A 25849-nucleotide genomic window follows, 5' to 3' on the forward strand; every position below is an offset into this window, starting at 1 on the left:
TTGCAAAAGGCAGCCGACCAGGGCGTGGCAGGTCACTGCGAAGGGAAGCAGCAGCAGAAACCGTCGCCTCCGGCTTAGGCTGCGGAGCGGGAACCCCATTCTCTGAGTTATGTTTCTGCCTAAACACGCAGAACAAAAGAGTTCGTGGCTGCAAGGGTGGCGCGCGGTAGTATTTCTTGCTAATAAAAGGTCCCCACAGGGACATTTTTGCTATGACTGCAGGCGTGGCCAGTCTCCCTGCACAGCTTCCGGGAAGAGGTGGGGATAGGAGGCTTGCCCCGGGGAAGGTCACGCTCGGGGTCCCCAGACCAGGTCTCCGCACGCCCCTGCCCCGTCGCCTCCCGGGAGCGGCTGCAGTCCCCGTTGGCTGCAGAGGCGCAGACACCCGAAGTGTCCGCGCCGGCAGCTGGACCGCAAGCGAGGAAGACCGAACCGCGCTCCCGGGCGTGGCCGAAGCGCTTCCTGTGCCAGGTTTCCGGCTCCGGGTCCCGGGAGGAGGATCGCGGGCCAGAGGCGGAGCCGCCGCCCTGCCGCGACTTTCAGACTCCGACCATGGCCTCGCGCTGGTGGCGGTGGCGGCGCGGCTGCTCCTGGAGGCCGGTGGCGCGGAGTCCCGGGCCCGGCTCCCCCGGCCGTGCGGGACCGTCGGGGCCGAGCGCCGCTGCCGACGTCCGCGCGCAGGTGAGGTTGGGAGGCGCGCGCCCGGCGGGGCTCAGAGGTCACGGCTCCAATGACAGCAGAGGGCGGAATGAATGGGAGCGGGGAGCACGTGCGTCGCGACGCGGGGGCGCACGGGGTAGCTCCGGGGTGGGACTCCGGAGCTGAGGGGTGCCCGCGGTGGGACGGAGCCGCGCGTTGGACTGAAGTAGGGGCGCCCTACACGGGGTTGCAGAAAGCGGTGTCCTGGGGACCCCGGGAGCGTTTGGGGGGGGCGGAGAAAGCGGTGGGATCCGTGTCTTGGGGGAAGCGCAGGAGCGATCAGATTGACCGCTGCTATATGGACAAGGTTAAGCCTAGAGAGCGACTGCAGCTATTTACTTTGGAGTTAGAGGAAGACAGATCTTGCCTGAAATTTTAGAGCCAAAGGTGCTCAGAGCTCTCTCCGAGAAACGGAGGATCGAATCGGCCTCGGAATAGTCCGAAAAGGTCTTGTGGAGAATGCAGGGCTGGTGCTAGGGTGGACCGGACCTTAGTTGTCCAGCAGTGGCTTCGGGAGGAGAGCACACCTGGATGGGGCTGGAATGACACTGGAAGGAGAAAGGCCCGAGGCCGTCAGGAGGAGAGAAAGCCTGGAGTCATCTAAAGTCAGAATCTCAGCGATAGCCCATTCTTTCAGGGTCTCCTCTGCTGCCTTTGGGTTCCGATCTCCTTTTTCTCCCTTTCTGGTCAGTTTAGCCCCTGTAAATGGACACTGTGAGCCCTTCTGCACTTTGTAATGATTCTCAGTGTGCCATGGGGTAGGCCCATGCTATTAGCATAACCGTGCAAAATCTATGGACTCACTGTTACTTAAGTTTATTTGAATTTAGTACTCTTTTAATTCAGATTTGGTATACTTTATGTGTCCGTGTTCTCATCAAACATCATTTCCCAATATGAAATATATAACACTTATAAATATCTACTTTGTACCAAAGTAGATGCGTATCACAAATTATCCAAAACAAGGCTTGGGCCAGGTGCAGTGGCTCACACCTGTAATCCCAGCACTTTGGGAGGCTGAGGTGGGAGAATCGGTTGAGGCCAGGAGTTTGGGACCAGCCTAGGCAACATAGCCAGACTCTGTCTCTATAAAAAATAGAAAAAATTCACCAGGTGGGGTGGTGCATGCCTGTGGTTCTACCTACTCAGGAGCCTGAGGGAGGAGGATCGTTCGATCCCAGGAGTTCAAGATTACAGTGAGCTGTTTATTGTGATAGTGCCAATGCACTCCAGCCTGGGCAACAGTGTGAGACCCTATCTCTAAAAAATCTAAAGCAAAAAAGACGTTTGGAGACCAAGTGGCAGCTGGGCAACTAGACAACGCTAGAGAGTAAAGAGAACAGAATATGGGGGGTGAGGGGCACGTGGGAAAAGAGGCTTAGAGGAGGAAGGTAGGCTTTGCTGTGATCCATTTCAGGACTGTTCTCTCCAGACTTCAGATATTTCTAGTGCCACAGATGAAGCCAGTATTTGAAGAGATGGGTGCATCCACCCTCTTATGCCACTACATGCTTCTTCTTCTTTTTTTTTTTTGGACACAGAGTCTCACTCTGTCGCCCAGGCTGGAGTGCAGTGGCGGAATCTCGGCTCACTGCAACCTCCACCTCCCAGGTTCAAGCGATTCTCCTGCTGCAGACTCCCACGTAGCTGGGATTACAGGCGTACACCACGACCCCCAGCTAATTTTCGTATTTTTAGTAGAGACGGCGTTTCACCATGTTGCCCAGGCTGGTCTGGAACTCCTGACCTCAAGTGATCCGCCCCCTCCTTGGCCTCCCAAAGTGCGGGGATTACAGGTGTGAGCCACCACGCCTGGCCTGACACTTCTTTTTAAAAAAGTTTCTTGCCCACCAAGCAACCTTAGCCAGGGAAAGTGTGCTTTTCTGGAGAGAATATGCTTTATGGCCTCCCCGTCTGCATGACGACAAGGAGGGATTGTGTGGACTCATGATGCCAAGATCATGTATTTCTGATGTGTGTCAGTGATGCCTTTCACTATATGTTAATATGTTAGCATTCTGGTGTCTGCCTCAGGCATGTGTATTTTGGTTACCTCAAGTCTCTTAGGGCCTGATAGTCCTTGGGGACACAGACCTACAATAACTAAGCCACAGGGACAAAGAGCAGCAATAATTAAGCCACGTCTTGCTCTCCACCAGAGCTCTACTACCTCCTAATGGTTGTACATTCTTCTGACTTCACTAGTAGTGTGAACAAATATTGTAATACGATAAAAACCAGTGTGCATGGGATCGTGCCAAATCACTTCTCAGTATATCTTTGATTTTTTTTTTTAATTTATTTTTTTAGAGACGGGGACTTTCTGTGTTGGCCAGGTTGGTCTTGAAATCTTGGACTCAAGCAATCCCCCCCCCCCCCCCCCCCCCGCTTGAGGATTGGCACACGGCCATGTATTTGATTCTTACCCAGCACTTTCTCTTTGGCTGAGCGTGGTGGCTCACACCTGTAATCCCAACACTTTGGGAGACCGAGGCAGGAGAATCCCTTTAGCTCAGGAGTTCGAAACCAGCCTGGGCAACTTAGTGAGACCTCCTGATATGGTTTGGCTCTGTGTGCCCACCCACATCTATCTCGAATTGTAATCCCCAATTACATTTGGGGACCAGGGAGGGTCAAGGGAGGGACCAGGTGGAGGTAATTGGATCATGGGGGTGGATTCCCCCATGCTGTTCTCATGATAGGGAGTTCTCACAAGATCTGCTGGTTTTATAAGTGTTTGGTAGTTCCTCCTGTGTTCATTCTGTCTCCTGCCGCCTTGTGAAGGTGCTTGTTTCTCCTTCTCCTTCTTCCACCATGATTCTAAGTTTCTGAGGCCTCCCCAGCCATTCAGAACTGTGAGTCAATTAAACCTCTTTCCTATAATTATAAATTGCCCAGTCATGGGTAATTTCTTTATAGCAGTGTGAGAATGGACCAATACAGATAATTGGTACCAAAGTAGTTGGCATTGATATAAGATACCTGAGAATGTGGAAATTACTTTGGAACTGGGTAACAAGCAGAGGTTGGAATAGTTTGGAGGGCTCAGAAGAAGAAAGGAAGATGTAGGAAAGTTTGGAAATTCCTAGAGTCTTGTTGAATGGCTTTGACCAAAATGCTGAAAGTGATATGGACAATGAAGTCCAGGCTGAGGTGGTCTCAGATGGAGATGAGGAGCTTCCTGGGAACTGGGCAAAGGTCACTCTTGCTATGCTTTAGCAAAGAGACTGGTGGCATTTTGCCCCACCCTAGAGATCTGTGGAACTTTGAGCCTGAGAGAGATGATCTGAAATTGGAACTTAAATTTAAAGGGGAAGCAGAGCATAAACGTTTGGAAAATTTGCAGCCTGAAGATGTGATAGAAAAGAATTTTCTGGGGAGGAATTCAAACTGGCTGCAGACATTTGCATAAGTAACAAGGAGCCGAATGTTAATAGCCAAGAGAATGGGGAAAATGTCTCCAGAGCATGTCAGAGACCTTCTCTGCAGCCCCTCCCATCACAGGCCAGGAGGCCTAGGAGGGAAAAATGGATTCATGGGCTGGGCCCAGGGCCCTGTTGCTCTGTGCAAGAGCAGCCTTGGGACTTGGTGCCCTGCTTCCCAGCCGTAGCTAAAAGGGGCCAAGGTACAGCTTGGGCCATTGCTTCAGAGGGTATAAGCCCCAAGCCTTGGTGGCTTCCATGTGCTGCTGAGCCTGCAAGGTGCACAGAAGACAACAATTTGGGAACTTCTGCCTAGATTTCAGAGGATGTATGGAAATGCCTCAATGCCCAGGCAGAAGTCTGCTGAAGAGGGGAGAACCCTCATGGAGAACCTCTGTTAGGACAGTGCGGAAAGAAAATGTGGGGTTGCAGCCCCCACACAGAGTCCCTGCTGGGGCACTGCCTAATGGAGCTGTGAAAGGAGGGCCACCGTGCTCTAGACCCCAGAATGGTAGATCCACCAACAGCTTCCACCGTGCACCTGGAAAAGCGGCAGGCACTCAATGCCAGCCCATGAGAATAGCAGTGGGGGTTGAACCCTGCAAAGCCACAGAGGCAGAGCCACCCAAGTTCTTGGGAGCCCACCCTTTGCATCAGTGTGACCTAGATGTGAGACATGGAGTCAAAGATCATTTTGGAGCTTTAAGTAATGACTGCCCTGCTGGGTTTGGACTTGCATGTAAGCCCCTTCGTTTTGGCCAATTTCTACCATTTGGAATGGGAACATTTAACCAATGCCTGTACCCCCATTGTATCTTGGATGTAACTAACTTGTTTTTGATTTTACAGGTTCATAGGCGGAAGGGACTTGACTTGTCTCAGGTAAGACTTTGGACTTGGACTTTTGAGTTAATGCTAGAATGAGTTAAGACTTTTGGGGACTGTTCGGAAGGAATGATTGGTTTTGAAAAATGAGGATATGAGATTTGGGAGGAGCAAGGGGCAGAACGATATGGTTGGTTCTGTGTCTCTACCCAAATCTCATCTCAAATTTTAATCCCCATGTGTCAAAGGAGGGCCTATGTGGAGGTAATTGGATCCTGGGGGCAGATTCCCCCATGCTGTTCTTGTTATAGCGAATTCTTATGAGATCTGATGGTTTTATAAGTGATTGGTAGTTCCTTCTGTGTTCATTCTCCTTCCTGCTGCCTAGTGAAGAAGGTGCCTTGCTTTCCCTTTTCCTTCTGCCATGATTGTAAGTTTCTTGAGGCCTCCCTAGCCGTTTGGAACTGTGAGTCAGTCACACCTCTTTCTTTTGTAAATTACCCAGTCTTGGGTATTTCTTTATAGCAATGTGAAAACGTACTAATACACCTCGTTTCTAAAAATCAGCTACGCATTGTGGCATGTTCCTGTAGTCCCAGCTACTCAGTAGGCTGAGGTGGGAAGATAGCTTGAGCCCAGGAGATTGAGGCTGCAGTGAGCTATGATTGCACCACTGCACTCCAGCCTGGAAAAATAAAATAAAAGTAAATTCATGAGAGGCAAGGTTGACTTTCAGAGAGTGTGTGAGGGAAAGGTAAGGAACAAAATCGGAATTAGAAAATGACTGTTGCCCCTCTCTTTTCATTCTTCACTGCTTTTCTGAGCACCTCTCACCTCCCTTTGAAAAACTGCTCTAAAGTACTTTTAAAGCAGAAAATAGTGGCTTGATTGAATAGATACTGTATTAAATGTATATTGTGTACTAGGCTCTGAGCTAAGAGCTTTACATCTGCTCTCGAAATTAATCTCCACCTCTTTCCATGAGTAGGTATTATCAGAAAGACATCACAAGGTAACACAAATGTTGAGATTTGAACCGAGATCTGTCTTCCAAAGTCCATGCTACTAATAATTGTTAGGCCACTTGGTGGTAAAAAGCGTCCCCTGTATTAATTAGCTATGCAATTTTAATCCTTCAACCCAGATTAGGTGTCTCTAACTGAATAACTAAAAAGTTATTCAGTTAGAATAGTTCAGTTAGTTATTATAACTAATCATAGTTATTTGGTCAAGCGCAGTGACTCACATCTGTAATTCCAGCACTTGGGGAGGCTGTGGCAGGAGGATCACTTTTGCTCAGGATTTCTAATAATAGTAACTATTACTAGAGACCTGATAATAATTATTAAGTCTTTTACTGAAGAAGTTTTACTCTTCCATTAAGATGCCCTTATTTATAAGTATTATAATAAAATACTGAACTCATAGGAATTAATTACCCATGTAGACTGAAAGACATAGGTTGTCATATAATGGTTGTCATATAAAGCATGAAGGAGGATTGTCACTTTGTTTTCTTGTTACATTGTAATTGCCTGGGACATCATGAAAGTTCTTACTGGTTTAATGAATATGTAATGCTGTGGGGGAAAGAATGAAACTCAGGCCAACTACTTTGACTGGTGTCTGGCAAAGTCAACTTTCATTGTCATTTTAATATGGCGCCGGGCACGGTGGCTCACGCCTGTAATCCCAGCACTTTGGGAGGCCAAGGCGGGCGGATCATGAGGTCAGGAGATCAAGACCATCCTGGCTAACATGGTGAAACCCCATCTCTACTAAAAATACAAAAAATTAGCCAGGTGAGGTGGTGGGCGCCTGTAGTCCCAGCTACTCAGGAGGCTGAGGCAGAAGAATGGCGTGAACCCCGGGGGGCGGAGCCTGCAGTGAGCCGAGATAGCGCCACTGCACTCCAGCCTGGACGACAGAACGAGACTCCGTCTCACACACACAAAAAAAATAAAAATAAAAAAATATGGCTAGAGCAATACATGTTCATTAGAGAAAAATCAGAAAATATCTACCAAAAGAAGGAATAAAACAAAACACCCCCACAATCCAAATCATTCCAGAATAACTACTTTTAACACCCTGGTTTATGTGCTTTCAAACTCTGTTCTCCCATTTCCAAAGTATGTTGAGGAACAAGAACTTAAAATAGAGTGTTTGTATAAATATAAATTCCTTCCTTGCTATTGAAATCTTTTTTCCTCTGACCAATCTTAGTTAAATGGAAGGAAATTGTTTTAAAACTAATTTTCAGGTCTGGAAAGATAGATATGAATATGGAAATGGCTTTCTTTGGGGGAAGGGATGGACTGAAGATGGTTTTTATTTTCTCCTTTTTTCTTATTTATGTTTTCTGCAATGACAAGTATTTTGTAATAACAAAAGGAAACTTTAAAATTATTCTTCCTCTAAAGTTTGCAATCTACCTGTAAATGGGTGATTAGAAGATAAAGATTATAATTATGGGGGTTTTATCATCCAATGTTACAGTTTTTCAGGAATATTCTTACAAGTTTCTTGACATTTTTATTTTATAGATACCCTATATTAATCTTGTGAAGCATTTAACATCTGCCTGTCCAAATGTATGTCGTATATCACGGTAAGTTTACAGTCCATACTGCAACTACTAAAATTATCCATTTTTAAATTTATTGTTATTTAAAAATTTTTTTTTGTAGCGATGGGGAGCTCACTGTGTTGCCCAGGCTGGTCTTGAACTGCTGGCCTCAAGCGATCCTCCCACCCTCAGGTTCCCAAAGTGCTGGGATTGCAGACATAAGCACCCGGCCTAAAATTATTAATTATATTGCCTGTAAATTTCTATTCTAAATTGTAGATCTCTGCCTATTCAAAAAACAGGAATATAATAAAGTTTGAGCTCAACCCAGAACACAATGAACATAGTTTAGTTTATCTTTGATTTTGTGGGTTCTCAAGGCCCTGTTTATAAAAGTGATCTATTGATCTGTCATTTAGCAAGAATAGAATTCTGTGTGTTTTTCTAAATTATAATGACCTTTTCAGATTCATGATTAATTTCTAGCAAATATTTGGGCTGAATTTTCCGTATCTGAGTCTACTAAATATATATGTATATAAAACTTACTTGAAAATGAAGTCATGTGCATTTTTGCATGTCCCAGGTTTCATCACACAACCCCAGACAGTAAAACACACAGTGGTGAAAAATACGCCGATCCTTTCAAACTCGGTTGGAGAGACTTGAAAGGTCTGTATGAGGACATTAGAAAGGTAAGTTTTTTATTCTGCTGTGATGTAATGTTTTAGCTTACCAAAACTTACTAAAATTTTATTTTATTTTTTATTCTTATAATTATTATTATTTTTTGAGCTGGAGTCTCACTCTGTTGCCCAGGCTTGAGTGCAGTGGTGCAATCTAAGCTCACTGCAACCCTTGCCTCCCGGGTTCATGCAATTCTCCTGCCTCAGCCTCCTGAGTAGCTGAGATTATAGGCATTCGCCATCACGCCTGGGTAATTTTTGTATTTTTAGTGGAGACGGGGTTTTGCTATGCTGGCCAGGCTGGTCTTGAACTCCTGACCTCAGGTGACCTACCCGCCTTGGCCTCCCAAAGTGCTGGGATTACAAAAAAACAGTGCAGGTTTTCAGATCTGTACAATGCAGTTTGCAATCTTGATTCACATATGGTCAAGTTTCAAATGTTTCTTGAGCAAGAATACATATGACCCAGTGCCAGGCAATATGAAGAATGCAATATGTATTTATGTCCAGAAAGAGGTTATGGCAGGGTTGGGAACCTGAAGAAAAAAAATGGTCCAGGTAGCTCATGCTTGTCCAATGAGTTATCCCACCTTTCCTCTTAAAACCCACCACCTCCCAGTGACTCCAGCTGTCTCTTCCTTATCTAATTCTGAATGTCATTGCCAGTCTGCCCCAAATATGGCTTTCTTCATTCAACTCTTTTTCCTGAAAACTCTCAGTAGTTCCCAACCTCACGTGGTTGGGCACCGTGGCTCGTGGCTGTAATCCTACCAACTTAGGAGGCCAAAGCAAGAGGACTGCTTAAGCCCAGGAGTTTGAGGCTGCAGTGAGCCATGATCCCGCCACTGCACTCCAGCCTGAGTGAGAGAGCAAGACATTTTTTCTGTCTTTAGAAAAAAATTGGCTGGGCACGGTGGATCACACCTATAATCCTAGCACTTTGGGAGGACACCACTTCCTGTTTTACAGACAGTAGGGGCTGTTGAGGAAGAACTCCTTCAGCTCCTGCTCTGTCACAATTGGCCAGCTTGCCTGCGCCTTCTCTGGCGATTGCCTGCTCTCCTCCCACCCGTGGAAGTCATGTCCCTTCCCTCTCTAGGGCAGTCCCTTAGCCAACCTCCCCAGTTTCTTAGGAACTCCCGCAGACATGGCCTCTCCCTCTGTCTGCAAACTTTCACTGGCATGGTCTTCCATATCCATTGGGTGTTCAGTTTCTTCACCTGCATTTTTAAAAGGCCCATCCACTGACCCAGTGCTTCACTCCCTCCCTTCCCTCACAGTATCCCCTTCCCTCTGCCTTTCTCCAGTGCCTTCATGTTCCCTCCACTATTGCGCTGGGGCCCCCTTTCCAGCCTCTCCTCTGAAGCTGGTTTTGCTTGGGTCACTGATAGCTTCCCTGTGCTAAATCCAATGGATGTGTTACCAGCAGCAAATCTGTACAGGTCTGCAGCAACCTCAATTCTTGCCTCCTCAGAAGAAAGAATTCGACTGAGGGGCCTAAGGCAGAAGGAGAGACGGAGGCAAGTTTTAGAGCAGGAGAGAAAGTTTATTATTAAGTGTAGAGTAGGAAGGGAAGGAAGTAAAGTACACTTGTAAGAGGGCCAAGCTGGTGACCTGAGAGAAAGTGTGTGGTTTGACCTTGGAATTTGGGTTTTAGATGTTGGCATACTTCCAGGGACTTGCATCCCGTCTCCCCGGATTCTTCCCTTGGGGTGGGCTGCCCGCATGCGCAGTGGCCCGCCAGTGTTGGGGAGGGGAGCATGCTCAGTGTGTTTACCGGAGTTTTGCTGCGCATGCTCACATGAGGCATTCTTCCCATACCAGTCCCAGTGTTCCTAGAAGGACATACACCAATTAAGCTCTGCCATTTTGCCTCTTAGTGTGCATGGTTGAGCCGACTCACCCAACTCCTGAGATCTTATTGGGAAGCTGATCACCAGTTTCAGGTTTTTGTATCTATTGAGAGACCGCCGTCCCTTGGCACCAGCTGTGACCAATTAGTGTTTTAGTGACACAGTTAACAACTGCCTGATCATCACGTGATGGTCGCCTTCCTGTTGTGGGTGGGGGAGCCCTCTCCTGCCCTGCTCATGCCTGACTAGCTATCTACTGTAACAGACACTTCCTGGTTTTCTGACCATTGGGCACTATTGACTGTAACCCCTCCTTGAAACATGGTTCCCTTCACTCTGCACTTTGTTCCCCCTCCTTATCCTGAGGCTTTTCTTCGGTTCATCACCTCCAGCTCACTTCCTTTAATTTTGCCATTCCCTGGGGTTCCGTGGGCCCCCTCCTCTCTCTCTTCCTTATATACCTGTGTCCATACTTACGTCTCTCAAATAATATCACTACTCCAGGTTGAATCACATCTCCCACACCCAGGTAGCTAACTACTCACCAGGAACGCCATGGGGCGGCCATGACGATCTCAGGCTTAACTCAGCTGAGACTCTACTTTTCCCCCATGAGTTGTTTGTTCTGCTGTTTTCCTGTTCCTTGGGGAACCTGGGAAGAACCCAGGACTTGTCCCTCTCCTTCCCCTCTATGTCCTTCTAGTCTGCCTCTTGTCAGTCCCCACTGCCCCAGGCCAGGCACTTCCATGCCCCTGGTCCTTTCATTCGTGCTCTTCTCCTCCCTGTCTCAGCTTCCGAGGTGACAGCTTACCTGGGTGACAGCACCATACCCATCACACTGTGTTGTGTCAACGGCAATGATCGTTTTACTTCTCCCCATCTAGACCCTGAGCTCCTTGTAGGCAAGGCTTGTCTTACTTACCTTTGTGACCTCTGTGTCTGTTACAGTGCCTGGCACTAAGTCGGTAATTTACTGAATTAACGATGGGCCCACTTTGTTGTGTTCACCTGTGCAGGGCTGAGGTTCATTGACTCCCACTGCGTCCAGGGGATAAACTCTGACTTAGTCCTGGAGTGGCAGATACAAGCGACACACACCCGTCAGCTGGAAGGCTCTTGTCCTCTTTGTGAATCAGAACCCTGTTTAGGCTTCTAATCCCACATCAAAGCCCATCTCCTCCATGAAATACTCAGTTTTTCTAGCCTGCACTGATCTCTTCCTTCCCTGAACTTTCAATGTATTTAATGTACAGCATTGTTCACGCTACTACTGTATTCGTCATTGATTGTTTCATATTTGCAAAATGTTTCTCTCCCCAGTTCAGTTGTAGGCTCCTTGTAATCCGGCAGCCCATGCCTTATATGGGCTCTATGCGCTTACATGGGCCTCTATGAACCCTCAAAATGTCTTTTGCCAAATAAAGGCCAAGCCAGATGGACTGAGCCCTGTTTCTTCTCCTTGGCTGTGGCCTTACTATCTTCCTGCCCCTCGTAAACAGCTTTGCCCCTGGGAGTTTGAGGCTGCAGTGAGTTATGATCCTGCCACTGCCCTGAGGCCTGGGTGACAGAGCAAGACCTTGTCTCTAAAAAAATTAAAATAAAAAATGTAAAAAAACAGCTTTGCCACCCTACCCATGACACCCCACCCACCTGACCTGCTTCACAGGCTCCCGACGGCCACTGGCTTCCACCTTCCCTATCTTTCTCTTCCCGCCTCCATCTTTCAAGCTGCGAACCAGCCCCTGTTCCTTTCGCTGTCCGGCTGTCAATGAGCCCAGAGTCCCTTAGCCACCTAGTGCTTTCTTCCCCCTCCTGCTGTCTCTTGGAGTCATCTGGTGTCTGATTCTGTCAGCGGGGCAGGTGGCAGTACCTGTTCTAGCATTCAGGCCACTTGGGGCTGATCCACGGATTGTTTATGTTCTAGCCTGCAGGACAGCCAGGTGGATGGCCCTGCAGTGTGGGAGCCTTGCCCATGGAGTGTTGAATTTCTCAATTGAAATGAATACACTTAAATTAAACCAAAGTTTTGTAGAAGAAATCCTGGCCAGGTGCAGTGGCTCACGCCTGTAATCCCAACACTTTGGGAGGCCGAGGCGGGTGGATCACCTGATGTCAGGAGTTTAAGAGCAGCCTGGCCAACATGGTGAAATCCCGTCTCTACTAAAAATACAAACAATTAGCCAGGCATTGTGGCGGGTGCTTGTAATCCCAGCTACTTGGGGGGCTGAGGCAGGAGAATTGCATGAACCCGGGAGGCGGAGGTTGCAATGAGCTGAGATCGTGCCATTGCACTCCAGTCTGGGCAACAAGAGCGAAACTCCGTCTCAAAAAAAAAAGAAATCCTGTTGGCTTTCTGTGCAGTTTTTTGATGCCATTGTGACACAGAGAAACTTTATTTCAGGAACTGCTTATATCAACATCAGAACTTAAGGAAATGTCTGAGTACTACTTTGATGGGAAAGGGAAAGCCTTTCGACCAATTATTGTGGCGCTAATGGCCCGAGCATGCAATATTCATCATAACAACTCCCGGTGAGCTCTTTTTTTCATTCCTTTCTTGTTTTTATATTTGGGAAGTCTTTCTTCCCCAGGTTACTTACTCTTTCATTTCCCATTTAAGAATTAGCATATACCGGCTGGGCGTGGTGGCTCATGCCTATAATCCCAGCATTCTGGGAGCCTGAGGCAGGTGGATCGTGAGATCAGGAGTTTGAGACCAGCCTGGCCAACATGGTGAGACCCCGTCTCTACTAAAAATACAAAAAAAATTAGCCGGGCGTGGTGGCAGATGCCTGTAATCCCAGCTACTTGGGAGGCTGAGGCAGGAGAATCATTTGAATCTGGGAGGCGGAGGTTGCAGTGAGCTGAGATCACGCCATTGCACTCCAGCCTGGGCAACAGAGCGAGACTCTTGTCTTAAAAAAAAAAAAAGTAGCATGTACCTAAAAATTCACTTTGTGATGTTTAGATTCTGACTTTAAGTCACTAAAGTCACTCAGGAATCTAGTCTGGCATCTTTTTTTTTTTTGAGACGGAGTCTTGCTCTGTCGCCCAGGCTGGAGTGCAGTGGTGTGATCTCGGCTCACTGGAAGCTCTGCCTCCTGGGTTCACACCATTCTCCTGCCTCAGCCTCCCGAGTAGCTGGGACTACAGGCGCCTGCCACTGTGCCCTGCTAATTTTTTGTATTTTTAGTAGAGATGGGGTTTCACCGTGTTAGCCAGGATGTGGTCTCAAGGTATGAGCCACCATGCCCGGCTAATTTTTGTGTGTGTGTGTGTTTTTAGTAGAGATGGGGTTTCACCATGTTGGCCAGGCTGGTCTCAAACTCCTGAACTCATGTGATCCACCCACCTTGGCCTCCCAAAGTGCTGGGATTACAGGCGTGAGCCACTGTGCCCAGCCCATAAAGCTCTTTTTTGATCTGGGTTCTTTAATAAAATGAGCTTGGGTTTTGCTGAGCTCTGTTGCAAGTTAGGTTCTCCAGGAGGCAGACTCTGAGTTGAAGTTTAAAGGACAGGATGTTTATTTGGGATTATCCCTTGGGATTACTGACACCTGAGGGAGGGGGAGAGGATACAGGACTGGGTAGCAGGAGAAGCTGAGCTGCAATCAACAGCCTGAAACACCCTCTAGGGTGTGCAGGTAGAATGGCCCTTCATCTATCAGTCCCTGGATGTGGGTTGCCTCCCGAAGGGGCACAGCCTAAGGTGAGAGGACTCTTTGTAGCCAAGGCAATCCTTGAAGAGGCTAAGGAATGAAGGCCAACAGGTACCAACCCTACCTGGTACAGCAGCTGGGGCAGAGTCGTGCACTGACGGGGGATCTGGGGGCATGTCTGAGAATCCACCACAACTCTGTTTTCTGGACGTGTCAAGTCTGAGTTATCTGTTGCATGGACTCAGTCTCAAAAAAAAAAAGTTTTTAAAATAAGTTAATGAAATGTCTTCACAATTACATCATATAATCTATTGATGGAAATTCCATTAGATCATAATGTACTAATACATCTCCCTAGTGTTGAACATTTGTATTATATTTCCCCTTCTCAGTAGATGTTTAAGGAATGCCTAAGATTTGTCAGCACTGAATTTAATGACGCTGTAAGAATGAGTGTCAGATATTGCTTCTTAGTGGCTCCTCTCCTCTGCCCACAGCTTTCTCTGCCCTGCTGCTGGCCCTGCCTTGTCCAGCACATCATGCCATGCCCAGGTCTGGCTGCCACTTTAGCTGGGCTTTTCAAAGAGCTCACAGTATATTTGTAGCAAGCAGTGAAATCTCTGGCATTGACCTTTAACCGTCATCAGGACCACTTTCACTTTACCGGAAGGCAGAGCAGCAAAAACGCTCCCTCTGAGCCAAACTTGAAATAACATCTCCTGCAGTCCAGAGCAGAGTTCCGCAGCCTCGGGACTGTTGAAATTTTGGGCCACGTTGTTCTTTGTTGGGGGTCACTTGGGGCTGCCATGTGCATTACAGGATGTTTAGCAGCATCGCTGGCTCTACCCACTAGATGCCCCTGAGTTGGTAACAATCAAAAATGCCTCCAGATACTGCCAAGTGTCCCATGGTCCCACGCAGCGCAGAATCACCCCTGGTTGAGAATCACTGGTCTAGAGAATGTGTTTATATTTTTAATTTCTCTCTTAATATGTAATACAGTTCATTGCTCTCAGAAATAAACATGGGAAGGAAATTTTTTTTTTTTACTGCTTTAAGTACTATCACCCACTGTCCCCATAATTGGAAGTTTTTCTTTTCCTTTTTCTTTTTTTTTTTTTTGAGATGGAGTCTCACTCTGTCGCCCAGGCTGGAGTGCAATGGCACAATCCCAGCTCACTGCAACTTCCACCTCCTGGGTTCAAGCAATTCTCCTGCCTCAGCCTCCCAAGTAGCTGGGATTACAGACACACGCTACCACGCCCAGCCAATTTTGTGTTTTTAGTAGAGATGGGGTTTCGCCATGTTGGCCAGGCTGGTCTCGAACACCTGGCCTCAGGTGATTCACCGGCCTTGGCCTCCCAAAGTGCTGGGATTACAGGTGTGAGCCACCGCGCCCAGCCAATTTGAAGTTTTTTCAGTCTGCCTTATGGAAACTGTATAAATTGTTAGTTGCAGAAAACATGGGAGAATATAACAAAAGCCATTGCTAGTTTCAATAGTAAGTTCACTACTGCCCTTTCCAGGGAATGTCAGAGCTGCAGCCTTATTCTCCCTATAAGTGATAGGAGCAGGGCTTAGGAAAGTCACAGTGCAGAGACAGCGTCCGGCATGGGGACAAGTCACCGTTGTGGCGTGGGTTTGGGTGGTACAGTACCCTAGCAATTCTGCTCTCCAAGCCCCAACTTCCGACAATACTTGCTTTCTGTGGACTCTTCTGGATCGGGCACTTAAAGGACTAAATATGTAGGTATTATTTCCATGCCACTTAAGAAGAAGGGATGAGGCTTCTGGAGAGCTGGGCCATTTGTGATTTTGCTTTTGCTGAGAAAGGCTTAGGACAGTAGGGGGAAACGGCAGCTAAAGATTCAGGAGCAGCACCATCCATGTTCAGTGCCAAGAGAGCCCCTCCAGCCTCAGTGGCCCCAGATCGGTGAACCTGACAGTGAACCTGACAGGCTTGCTTGTTGGTGATGTCATAATGGAGGGATACTGTTTTAAACCTTTGACAATCAAAGTTTAATGGCTCTTAGGAGGCTTATCAGATACTGTGTGTTTTTTGTTTTGTTTTGTTTTGTTTTTTTTTGCTTCTGAGGTATGTATTAAATTGGGGATTTTTGCAGGGCACAGTGGCTCACGCCTGTAATCCCAGCACTTTGGGAGGCTGAGGCAGGCGGGTCACGAGGTCAGGAGATCAAGACCATCCTGGCTAACACGGTGAAACCCTGTCTCTACTAAAAATACAAAAAATTAGCTGGGCGTGGTGGCACGCACCTGTCGTCCCAGCTATTCCGGAGGCTGAGGCAAGAGAATCGCTTGAACCCGGGAGGCAGAGGTTGCAGTGAGCCGAGATCACGCCATTGCATTCCATCCTGGCAACAGAGCAAGACTCCGTCTCAAAAAAACCAAACAAAACAAAAAAAATGGGGGATTTTTAAAACAAAACTTTGGAGGGGATTTTAATAAACGATAGAAGGTATATCTTAAGAAACAGAGCACGAGGGAGAAACTACTACTTACTGATTTTTATATTTTCCTTTCTTAAGCTTTTCAGTTGTCCATTAAATGTTCCCTGCTAGATTACGGGGAGTTCTTAACTTGAGGTTCACGGGAGTTGTGGGATGTCTGTAAACAACTTGACATTGTATGCAAAATTTTGTGTATATTTGGATTTTTCTGGGGAAGGATTTCTATGGCTTACAGTTTATTCTCAAAGGGAAGTAGGGCCCTGAAAAGCTCAGGACCCCGTGTTTGTTTTCTCTCTGAATCTTGCTAACCATGGTGTCTGGGTAGAGAAAGTAGGAATCTACACAACAGAAGACTCAGACTTGACATGTCCAGAAAACAGAGTTGTGGTGGATCCTGAGACTTGCCCCCAGATCCCCCGTCAGTGCACGACTCTGCCCCAGCTGCTGTACCAGGTAGGGTTGGTACCTGTTGGCCTTCATTCCTTAGCCTCTTCAAGGATTGCCTTGGCTACAAAGAGTCCTCTCACCTTAGGCTGTGCCCCTTCGGGAGGCAACCCACATCCAGGGACTGATAGATGAAGGGCCATTCTACCTGCACACCCTAGAGGGTGTTTCAGGCTGTTGATTGCAGCTCAGCTTCTCCTGCTACCCAGTCCTGTATCCTCTCCCCCTCCCTCAGGTGTCAGTAATCCCAAGGGATAATCCCGAATAAACATCCTGTCCTTTAAACTTCATCTCAGAGTCTGCCTCCTGGAGAACCTAACTTGCAACAGAGCTCAGCAAAACCCAAGCTCATTTTATTAAAGAACCCAGATCAAAAAAGAGCTTTATGGGCTGGGCACAGTGGCTCACGCCTGTAATCCCAGCACTTTGGGAGGCCAAGGTGGGTGGATCACATGAGTTCAGGAGTTTGAGACCAGCCTGGCCAACATGGTGAAACCCCGTCTCTACAAAAAATACAAAATTAGCCAGTCGTGGTGACACACACCTATAAATCCCAGCTACTCAGGAGGCTGGGGCAGGAGAATCGCTTGAACCCAGGAGGTGGAGGCTGCAGTGAGCAGAGATTGCGCCACTGCACTCCAGCCTAGGGGAGACTCTGTCTCAAAAAAAAAAAAAGAAAAGAAAAAGAGCTTTATGATAGATTTCTATAAAATTGCTTCACTCACTGAATGCAGCACAGTTATAGTGTCTGCATGTTTCTCAGACAAGCCAAACCTACCTAGCCTGCTCAGCTGCCTCATTGAAGACACTGTTATCACTGGCACCTGGATCTTGGCACCATCCATTCCTGTGTGAAACTCTTTTAGTTCTAAGAAGTGAATATCATTGTCAGCAATCAGGATAACAGACTACCCAAATTGTGCTGTACAGAGATCTGTTGATATCAATTTTGCAAATAGCCAATGGCATTGGATTACATTAGTCCAGTTTTCAAAGCTGAACTAGATGTTTAGGGGGTCAAATTATTAGACACAGTTTTCACAGTAGATAACAGGTTGAGAGTCCAGGTGTGATAACAATCCTGTATTCAGAGGAGGTAACTTTTATAGCACTATAAAAAACTAAGGAAATTACCAAAGCCTATCCCTGGAAAGACTGTAACAAAACAGCCATTTAGCACTGACTGGCTCCAGTGATTCCAAAGGTCAGGCCACTAACAACTGTAGAGCCATTCCTGGTTTCTGTGTGTTCTGTGTCACTGAGCCAGCCACTGCTGCTGCTGTTTATGGGATAGGCAAGAAGGTTGCTACGAAAGGAAATGGTTTTGTCTTTCACCTAGGAGATGGCACTGTGGATATGTCCGTAGTCACTGTTAAAACGGATCTTTGAAGTACATTCTACAGTAAGGGACACCCACTAAGCTGGAGATTTTGATGAGCAGATGGTCATCATTTCATGCATGAGTGCAAGGTCAAGCATAAGAACCTCAGTGAGAGCAAGAGGGCTGCAGGGCTTGTGACTGTGGTGTGTGCACCTTCTTCAGCACCCTCCATGCCAGGATGAGGCTGATTCTGTCTGCAAAGGAATCAACTCCTATAGTTTTTTTTTGTTTTGTTTTGTTTTTTTTGAGTCTTGCTCTGTCACCCAGGCTGGAGTGCAGTGGCACAATCTCAGCTCATTGCAACCTCTGCCTCCCAGGTTCAAGCGATTCTTCTGCCTCAGCCTCCCAAGTAGCTGGGATTACAGGCACACATCATCACGCCCAGCTAATGTTTGTATTTTTAGTAGAGACGGGGTTTCATCATGTTGGCCAGGCTAGTCTTAAACTCCTGACCTCAAGTGATCCGCATGTCTCCCCCTCCCAAAGTGCTGAGATTAAAGGCATGAGCCACCGCGCCTGGGCACTCCTACATTTTCCTTACCCATCCCCAATTTGAAAGAACTGAATGCTGGTTAGTCCATAGTACCCTGGACCCTACAGAGAAAGCTCTGCACAGAGCAACCTGGATAAGTTGTAGATCCAGGTATCATCATAGGGGTCTCTCTCCACATATCCCAAGATTCAGAAGCTCTTGTAATTGCTTCTTCAGTGGCAAGCAAATAAGCAATAGTGTGAACCCTGCATCATTTATGATGCAACTTTGCAGACATCCATTATATCCGCAGCTAAATCTGAAAATATTCAGGGGTTGCTGCTGTTAGATACCAATTATTTTCTCTTGACATTAAAATGCTAACAAATCTATGACTGTTAGGATCAAGTTAAAAAATTCCCACTGAAGAGAGACAGACTTTATTCTGAGCCTTATGTGTTTCTTTAGGTTTAGAAGGTGAATGAGCAGTGGCTGGGGAGGATGGCCTAGAAGTTGGAGCTCACAGGCTTCCTCCCTGCACTCTGCCATTCCTTAGATTGGAGGCGCCCTTTATACAGATCCCTCCCTACACACTGGGGATTTACTTGCAATTTAAGACTTCACATTTTATATTAGTATGAACAGGGAAAATATATTTTGTAAAACCACATGTAAACCTCGTAAAGGATTCACTGGTAGGGTCATTATATTATTCTATCTATTTTTAGGTATGTTTGAAACTCTTCATTATTAAAAAAAATTTTTTGGCCGGGTGCGGTGGCTCACGTAATCTCAGCACTCTGGGAGGCCAAGGCAGGTGGATCATGTGAGGTCGTGAGTTTGAGACCAGCCTTGCCAACATGGCAAAACCCCATCTCTACTAAAAATACAAAAATTAGCTGGGCGTGGTTGGCACATGCCTGTAGTCTCAGCTACCTGGGAGGCTGAGGCAGAAGAATCACTAAAACAAGGAGGCGGAGGTTGCAGTGAGTCAAGATTGCGCCCCTGCACTCTAGCCTGGGTGAAAGAGCAAGACTCCATCTCAAAAAAAAAAAAAAGATAAATTTTTAAATCTAATGAAGGAGGAAAGAAAAGTCCTGAGAGGCATGCTGAATCATAGCATACTCTTGCAGGTGTGAAGTACAGAGGACGTAGCCAACTCTCAAGACCAAGGGCTTCGTTTTCCATGCTACCTTGCCTGTCACCTCTCCCAGATCCTGGGAAAATGTGACCACTGTTTCACAGTAGGAAATAGAAATGGTGCCCAGTTTTTTGAAGGCTTGATTCAGTTTGGCATTTTGGAGATGTCATCTTAAGGACAGTGTGAAGTTTTTCTGTAATCTGTGCATTTTGGTCATCTGTCCCACCCTCATGTTATGGATAAGCAGTGGCAGCATTTCCCAGATGTAAGCTGACACACACTAAAGCTGAACTGGATAAAAAATACATCAGGTAAAACTATGGAACATCTGAAATACGATGTATATTCTACGTAGAGGCTGTGTTACAGTACCAAATAACATTTCATTTTCATCCTGATTTCAACAGTCCACAATTTAGCCATGCAAAATGACATTTTTTATTCTATTTATTTATTTATTCGGAGACAGAGTCTCGCTCTATCCCCCAGGCTGGAGTACAGTGGTGCAAGTCTCGGCTCGCTGCAACCTCCACCTCCCAGGTTCAAGCAATTCTCCTGCCTCAGCCTCCCGAGTAGCTGGGATTACAGGCACCCACTACCATGCCTGGCTAATTTTTGTATTTTTAGTGGAGACGTGGTTTCGTCATGTTGGCCAGGCTGGTCTCGAACTCCTGACCTCAGGTGATCCTCCCGCCTCGACGTCCCAAAGCGCTGGGATTACGGGCATGAGCCACCGCGCCAGGTGCAAAATGACGTTTTTAGATGGATATATAGTAGTCTATGAAATTTCAAAATATTTTAAGAAATCTTTGTTGTAATAATAGCTTCAGATTACCAAAACAACTCTAGTATCTTGGTGAGTGCTGCCAATTTCATTGCAACTTCTCAGCAGGAGCCCCGTCTGCTGATGTAATTTATCATAATGGAAGTGGTGCCCAACTTCTGAATGCATGAGAAAGGCTAGACCTTACCTGTTGTTTTAAGGTAAGGTCTACTGCTAACTAGTAGGAGGTGTCTAATTTATTAGACTGAAATTCACTTGCAAAAATATTCTAAAAGCCTTATATTAAAAAAAACTGTAAAAGTTTATATCTTTTCCTGTGCATTCAACTCAAAGAAGATAGGGCCTAGTAAATTTACCTGAAAAATATTTAAGTATTCTAATATAAAAACTGAATCTCACTGAGGGATTCAGGTGGCTTAAAACTCACCTGAACCCTGAACCTCTATTTTCTCATTTACTGAAGTTTATTGGGGTTTTTGGTTTTTTTGTTTTTTTTTTTGAAATGAAGTCTCTGTCACCCAGGCTGGAGTGCAGTGGCATAATCTCGGCTCACTGCAACCTCCACCTCCCGGCTCAAGTGATTCTCCTGCATCAGCCTCTCAAGTAGCTGGGATTACAGATGCACACCACCATGCCCGACTAATCTTTGTATTTTAAGTAGAGTTGGAGTTTCGCCCTGTTGTCCAGGCTGGTCTCGAACTCCTGACCTCAAGTGATCCGCCCGCCTCAGCCTTCCAGAGTGCTGGGATTACAGGCAGGAACCTGTAACTGTGCCTAGACTACAGAAGTGGTTTTTATATGCTAATTTGTCCCTACCCTGCACTGCTTTTGTTTTAATACTCCCCCATTAGAAGAATCTGTTGTGAACTAGACATATTAAGAAGTTGTAACTGAAATATTAATAAAGAATGAGGCCAGGCGTGGTGGCTCACACCTGTAATCCCAGCACTTTGGGAAGCTGAGGTGGGTGGATCACCTGATGTCAGGAATTCAAGACCAGCCTGGTCAACATGGTGAAACCCCATCTCTACTAAAAATACAAACATTAGCTCGATGTGATGGTGTGCACATGTAATCCAAGCTACTTGGGAGGCTAAGGCAGGAGAATGGCTTGAACCCGGGAGGCAGAGGTTGTAGTGAGCCGAGATCACGCCATTGCACTCCAGCCTGGGCAATAAGAGCGAAATTCCGTCTCAAAAAAAAAAAAAAAAAAAAAAAAGGAATGAGTAGCACTGTAGACATGATTTCCAGGCTGAGAGCAGTTGAAAGGGTCTAGGGTTTAGTTCTAAGGCTGCCGGTAAGAGGAGCCAGCATGACATCATATTTTAAAATTACATGTAAAGCAAGATCAAAAGCTTTTCTCATGCTGATTTAGTGTCGATAGTTAAATTCCAGCACCTTTTATGTAGTTATACTTCATTTTTCATTGCTTTCTGCCGGGTCTGAGGAATTGGAATGAGCGTTACCTTGTGCAGATGTTCAGATTCGATTTTTAAAGAAAAAGTCATATTTCAGAATCCCTCTCCCTTTTTTCCCCTCTAAGATATAACCTGATGGTATTTGAAAATAAGCATTTGGAATAAGTGCAACATTTGGTTAGTGTGTGTTTAAATGAGGATATGTTTTAGGTTCCAAATGGTTATTTCCCCAGTTTGATTTTCTTGAAATTTAGTTTTTAAAAATTCCCATAGATGATGGTGGTAATAATGATTAAAATGAAATGGGGGACATTCTCTCTGAACTGTAAAATTTATATCTGTGTCCTGTCTTCTTGAGCCTACTTATCCTATAGTTTGTGTTAAACTTGGGAAATAAAAGTTTAAATTTCTAATGAGAAGGTTAAATGTGAGTTGGAAGAAAGTTTTACAAACATCTTCTGTTGGTTACTGAGGTTGTCATACTAAACGTTTAATTTAAGACATTACTACGCGGGGTGCGGTGGCTTACGCCTGTAATCCACACTTTGGGAGGCCAAGGCAGGCGGATCACTTGAGGTCAGGAGTTCGAGACCAGCCTAGCCAACATGGTGAAACCCCATCTCTACTAAAAATATAAAATTTAGCTGGGTGTGGTGGTGTATGCCTGTAGTCCCAGCTACTCATGGAGGCTGAAGTGGGAGAATCACTTGATTGAACCTGGGAGGCGAAGGTTGTGAGCCAATATTGCACCATTGCACTCCAGCCTGGGTGACAGAGCGAGACCCTGTCTCAAAAACAAAAAAGACAGTATTAAAAGCTTTGAACATTGAGACAGTTGAGTCTTTAAAATACTTTTAAAAAATGCTTCTCACCTATCTTCCCTATCCACCCCAAAATTTAATTGTAAACTTATAAACTTAAACACCTGACCAAGAACACTGTTATAAAGATGATTCTTCAGCCCAATAAGATCAGCCAGACTTCTGATCGTTTACTGTTTTTTTTGGCTAATGGTACAATTTCTACTTCTTCAATGGGGAATTCATAAAATGTAGTTGTGGCAGGGTTTCTCATACATTTGTAAATGTATAGAAATGGCTGTGTGGTGAAGCCAGAGTTTTTATACTGTTTCTCTTAGAGAAATAACATTCTTTATCCTAGATCCGATGTCCAGTTTTCACAAGCTGATTGCTGAGAAGGTTCTAGGCGGCGTCTGTTAAAAAGCATTGCTTTCTGTTAATTAGACATGTGCAAGCCAGCCAGCGCACCATAGCCTTAATTGCAGAAATGATCCACACTGCTAGTCTGGTTCACGATGACGTTATTGACGATGCAAGTTCTCGAAGAGGAAAACACACAGTTAATAAGATCTGGGGTGAAAAGAAGGTATGGTTTTTTGGTTTTTTAAAAATCTCTCTTACTGAATCACACGCTTTTCGGACCGCTTTTGTTTCTCAGATTTGTCTCATTAAAAATATGCTTGCTCAAATGTAATGTGGTCTTCTGAATTTCAAAAAAGTATTCATGTCTTGTCCAAATATGGATATTTGATAAATAAATAATAAAAAATACCGTGGAAAAAGAAACTTAGGATTTCTAATAGAATTCCTTTGGTTATAAGGAAAGGGATTTTCATGGGTGTCCAAAAAATCTATTTCATGAGGAATCATACGTTTTACTTTTGGGCTTAGATTACCCAGATTCAGTTTAATTTTTTAAACATTTGTATAATTGAGTGCTGCATATAAATGCCAAAGCAAACAAATAAAACTAATAAAAGAAAAAAGAAACCTCAGAGAGATAACTGTTCTGCCATGAAAATTCTATCTTTTGAAATAGAAGTTATGTAATTGGGTTTGGTTCATATATGTATATATTAAAGCATATTTCTATATTATTAGCATTGGGAATATGGGAAACAGGGACTTGGTTTGAGGATGCATAGATCCTAGGTTGAAGGATGAGAATAAAGTTCAACAGATGAGAATGAAAATGCACAGGCATCCATCGCCATCACCACACACGTGCTCTACAAACAAAAAGTTTGTGCAGGCCAGGCGCAGTGGCTCATGCCTGTAATCCCAGCACTTTGGGAGGCTGAGGTGGGTGGATCACCTGAGGTCAGGAGTTTGAGACCAGCCTAGCCAACAAGGCAAAACCCTGTCACTACTAAAAAAGCACAAAAATTAGCCAGTGTACACCTGTAATCTCAGCTACTCAGGAGGCTTAGGCAGGAGAATCACTTGAACCTGGGAGAGGGAGGTTGCAGTGAGCCAATATCACACTACTGCACTCCAGCCTGGGCAACAGAGTGAGACTCCATTTCAAAAAAAAAAAAAAGTTTGTGCAAACAACTACCCCACCCTCACCTCCTTTTCTCTCATAGATTTATAGTATTCCTGGTTCATTCCTATTTAATTCTCCTTATTAAAAGAAGAGATATATGTATATACACCCACACACACATACATATATATATGTTTATTGTTATCTTCACATGCTGGTTTTATTTGAACATAAATGACTGTTTTGAAATCGAGTCTTGCAATTTCATTTATATGCCTTTTATTTCAAATTTTAGATTAAAAGGTTTTACGTCCTGTTGAGTAAATTCTGTACATCAGAATGTTGGCCAAAAAGCAGATGGCGTTTAGATTTGGAGAGGACGTGGGTAACTCTATGACCCATCCCTGCAGTCAGCTGTGTCTGTTTTCAGGCACAGCCAGTCCTAAAGCCTTATGTGGAGCCTTGGGCAGGGGAAGAGGATCAAGAGAACAAATGATGGTCTCCGCCTTGGCTAGCCCCTGTGTGTCTGTCTCTGCCATTGGGGGCCTTTTTCTGAGGGCAGGCCAAGGACACATGTGCCGCCTTCACCTTCCTCTTTCAGTTCTGACAGCCATCTGCTTAGCACAGGGCTACTTGCCAGTTCCTACCTGTTTCTGCCTCTGACCCACAACTGCTATGTTACCGGTACAAAACCCCCCCCACACACAGTGCCCTCTCGGTGAGCCCTTGTTAGGCCTGGCCTGGGCTTCCTAGCACTTCTTTCCTTTAACTCCCACCCCTGGCCGTCACAGTCCTGTGGCTTCCATGTCATATGCTGGACCTTTTGGTCCCTAGGATCTCCCCGGCCAGGTGAAGAAGGAAGTAAAGGCCAAAGGATCCCGAGCCTTGAGCTGCTAATGATGTAGGGGCTGGGTCGGGGAATGTAAGTGGGTACCTATATATCATAATTTGTAAAATGACTTTATAGGCATATACTTACATCAGGATGTCTTACATAATATGTATATTATATAAAGTGGTGATTAATTGGTAAACACAATGAACATCACTGTTTAGATACTAAAGAACTAAGACAATAAGTACCTAAATAGTTATGTTGAAAATTCTGTGAACTCTAGCCTTTATGACTAATTACTACAGAATGTAACACTTACAGCCGGGTGTGGTGGCTCACGCCTGTAATCCTAGCACTTTGGGAGACCGAGGCAGTTGGATCACTTGAGGCCAGGAGTTCGAGACCAGCCTGGCCAACATGGTGAAACCCCATCTCTAGTAAAAATACAAAAATACCTGGGCGTGGTGGTGTACGCCTGTAGTCCCAGCTACTCGTGAGGCTGAGGTGGGGGGATTGCTTAAATCCGGGAGGCAGAGTCTGCAGTGAGCCGAGGTCGTGCCACTGTACTCAAGCCTGGGCAACAGAGCAAGACTCTTTCTCAAAAAAAAAAAAAAGAATGTAATATATATCTTTAAATATGCAAATTAATGTGATATATAGGGTGTATTTGGTTATAGCATATAATTCAACTATTTATGCAGTAGTTTATAACTAGTTGCTAATACAGTGTAGACATCCATCACAGTCTAAAGAAGACTGGAAATATGTTGATTGCTTAGTGTTCAATGGAAAAACTTTTTTTTTTTTTGTCCAGGAATGAGGGGCAGTGTCACATAGTACAAAAAGCATTTCACTTGGAGCCAAAATTCTTTGGTTTAATTTTTATTGAAAATAACATGTATCGT

The 25849-nt window shown here is 45.5% G+C and overlaps 1 protein-coding gene and 1 long non-coding RNA gene across 5 annotated transcripts in view; one reads left to right on the top strand and one right to left on the bottom strand.

Moving 5' to 3' along the window:
• The first annotated feature begins 267 nt into the window (after nucleotides 1-267).
• PDSS1 (decaprenyl diphosphate synthase subunit 1) overlaps nucleotides 268-25849 on the top strand; it is a 49408-nt gene continuing 23826 nt past the window's right edge. For 2 of the 4 annotated variants that reach the window (XM_055353326.2, XM_055353328.2), the window contains exons 1-6: nucleotides 280-681; nucleotides 4974-5006; nucleotides 7496-7560; nucleotides 8105-8213; nucleotides 12459-12589; nucleotides 23068-23209. In XM_055353326.2, the coding sequence (XP_055209301.2) occupies nucleotides 553-681; nucleotides 4974-5006; nucleotides 7496-7560; nucleotides 8105-8213; nucleotides 12459-12589; nucleotides 23068-23209 (609 nt within the window). In that variant the 5' untranslated portion in view covers nucleotides 280-552. Of the gene's footprint in view, nucleotides 682-4973; nucleotides 5007-7495; nucleotides 7561-8104; nucleotides 8214-10029; nucleotides 10151-12458; nucleotides 12590-23067; nucleotides 23210-25849 lie in introns of those variants that run through there. The other 2 variants (XM_019034940.4, XM_055353327.2) reach the window with 2 other exon arrangements.
• On the bottom strand, nucleotides 9906-14071 carry LOC129525068 (uncharacterized). Its single transcript, XR_008669108.2, has 3 exons — nucleotides 13840-14071; nucleotides 10980-11126; nucleotides 9906-10039 (listed from the first exon to the last, which is right to left on the bottom strand). It is a non-coding gene; the product is annotated as an uncharacterized lncRNA (long non-coding RNA).

Source organism: Gorilla gorilla, chromosome 8 (genome assembly GCF_029281585.2).
Source record: "Gorilla gorilla gorilla isolate KB3781 chromosome 8, NHGRI_mGorGor1-v2.1_pri, whole genome shotgun sequence".
Lineage (NCBI taxonomy): Eukaryota > Metazoa > Chordata > Mammalia > Primates > Hominidae > Gorilla > Gorilla gorilla.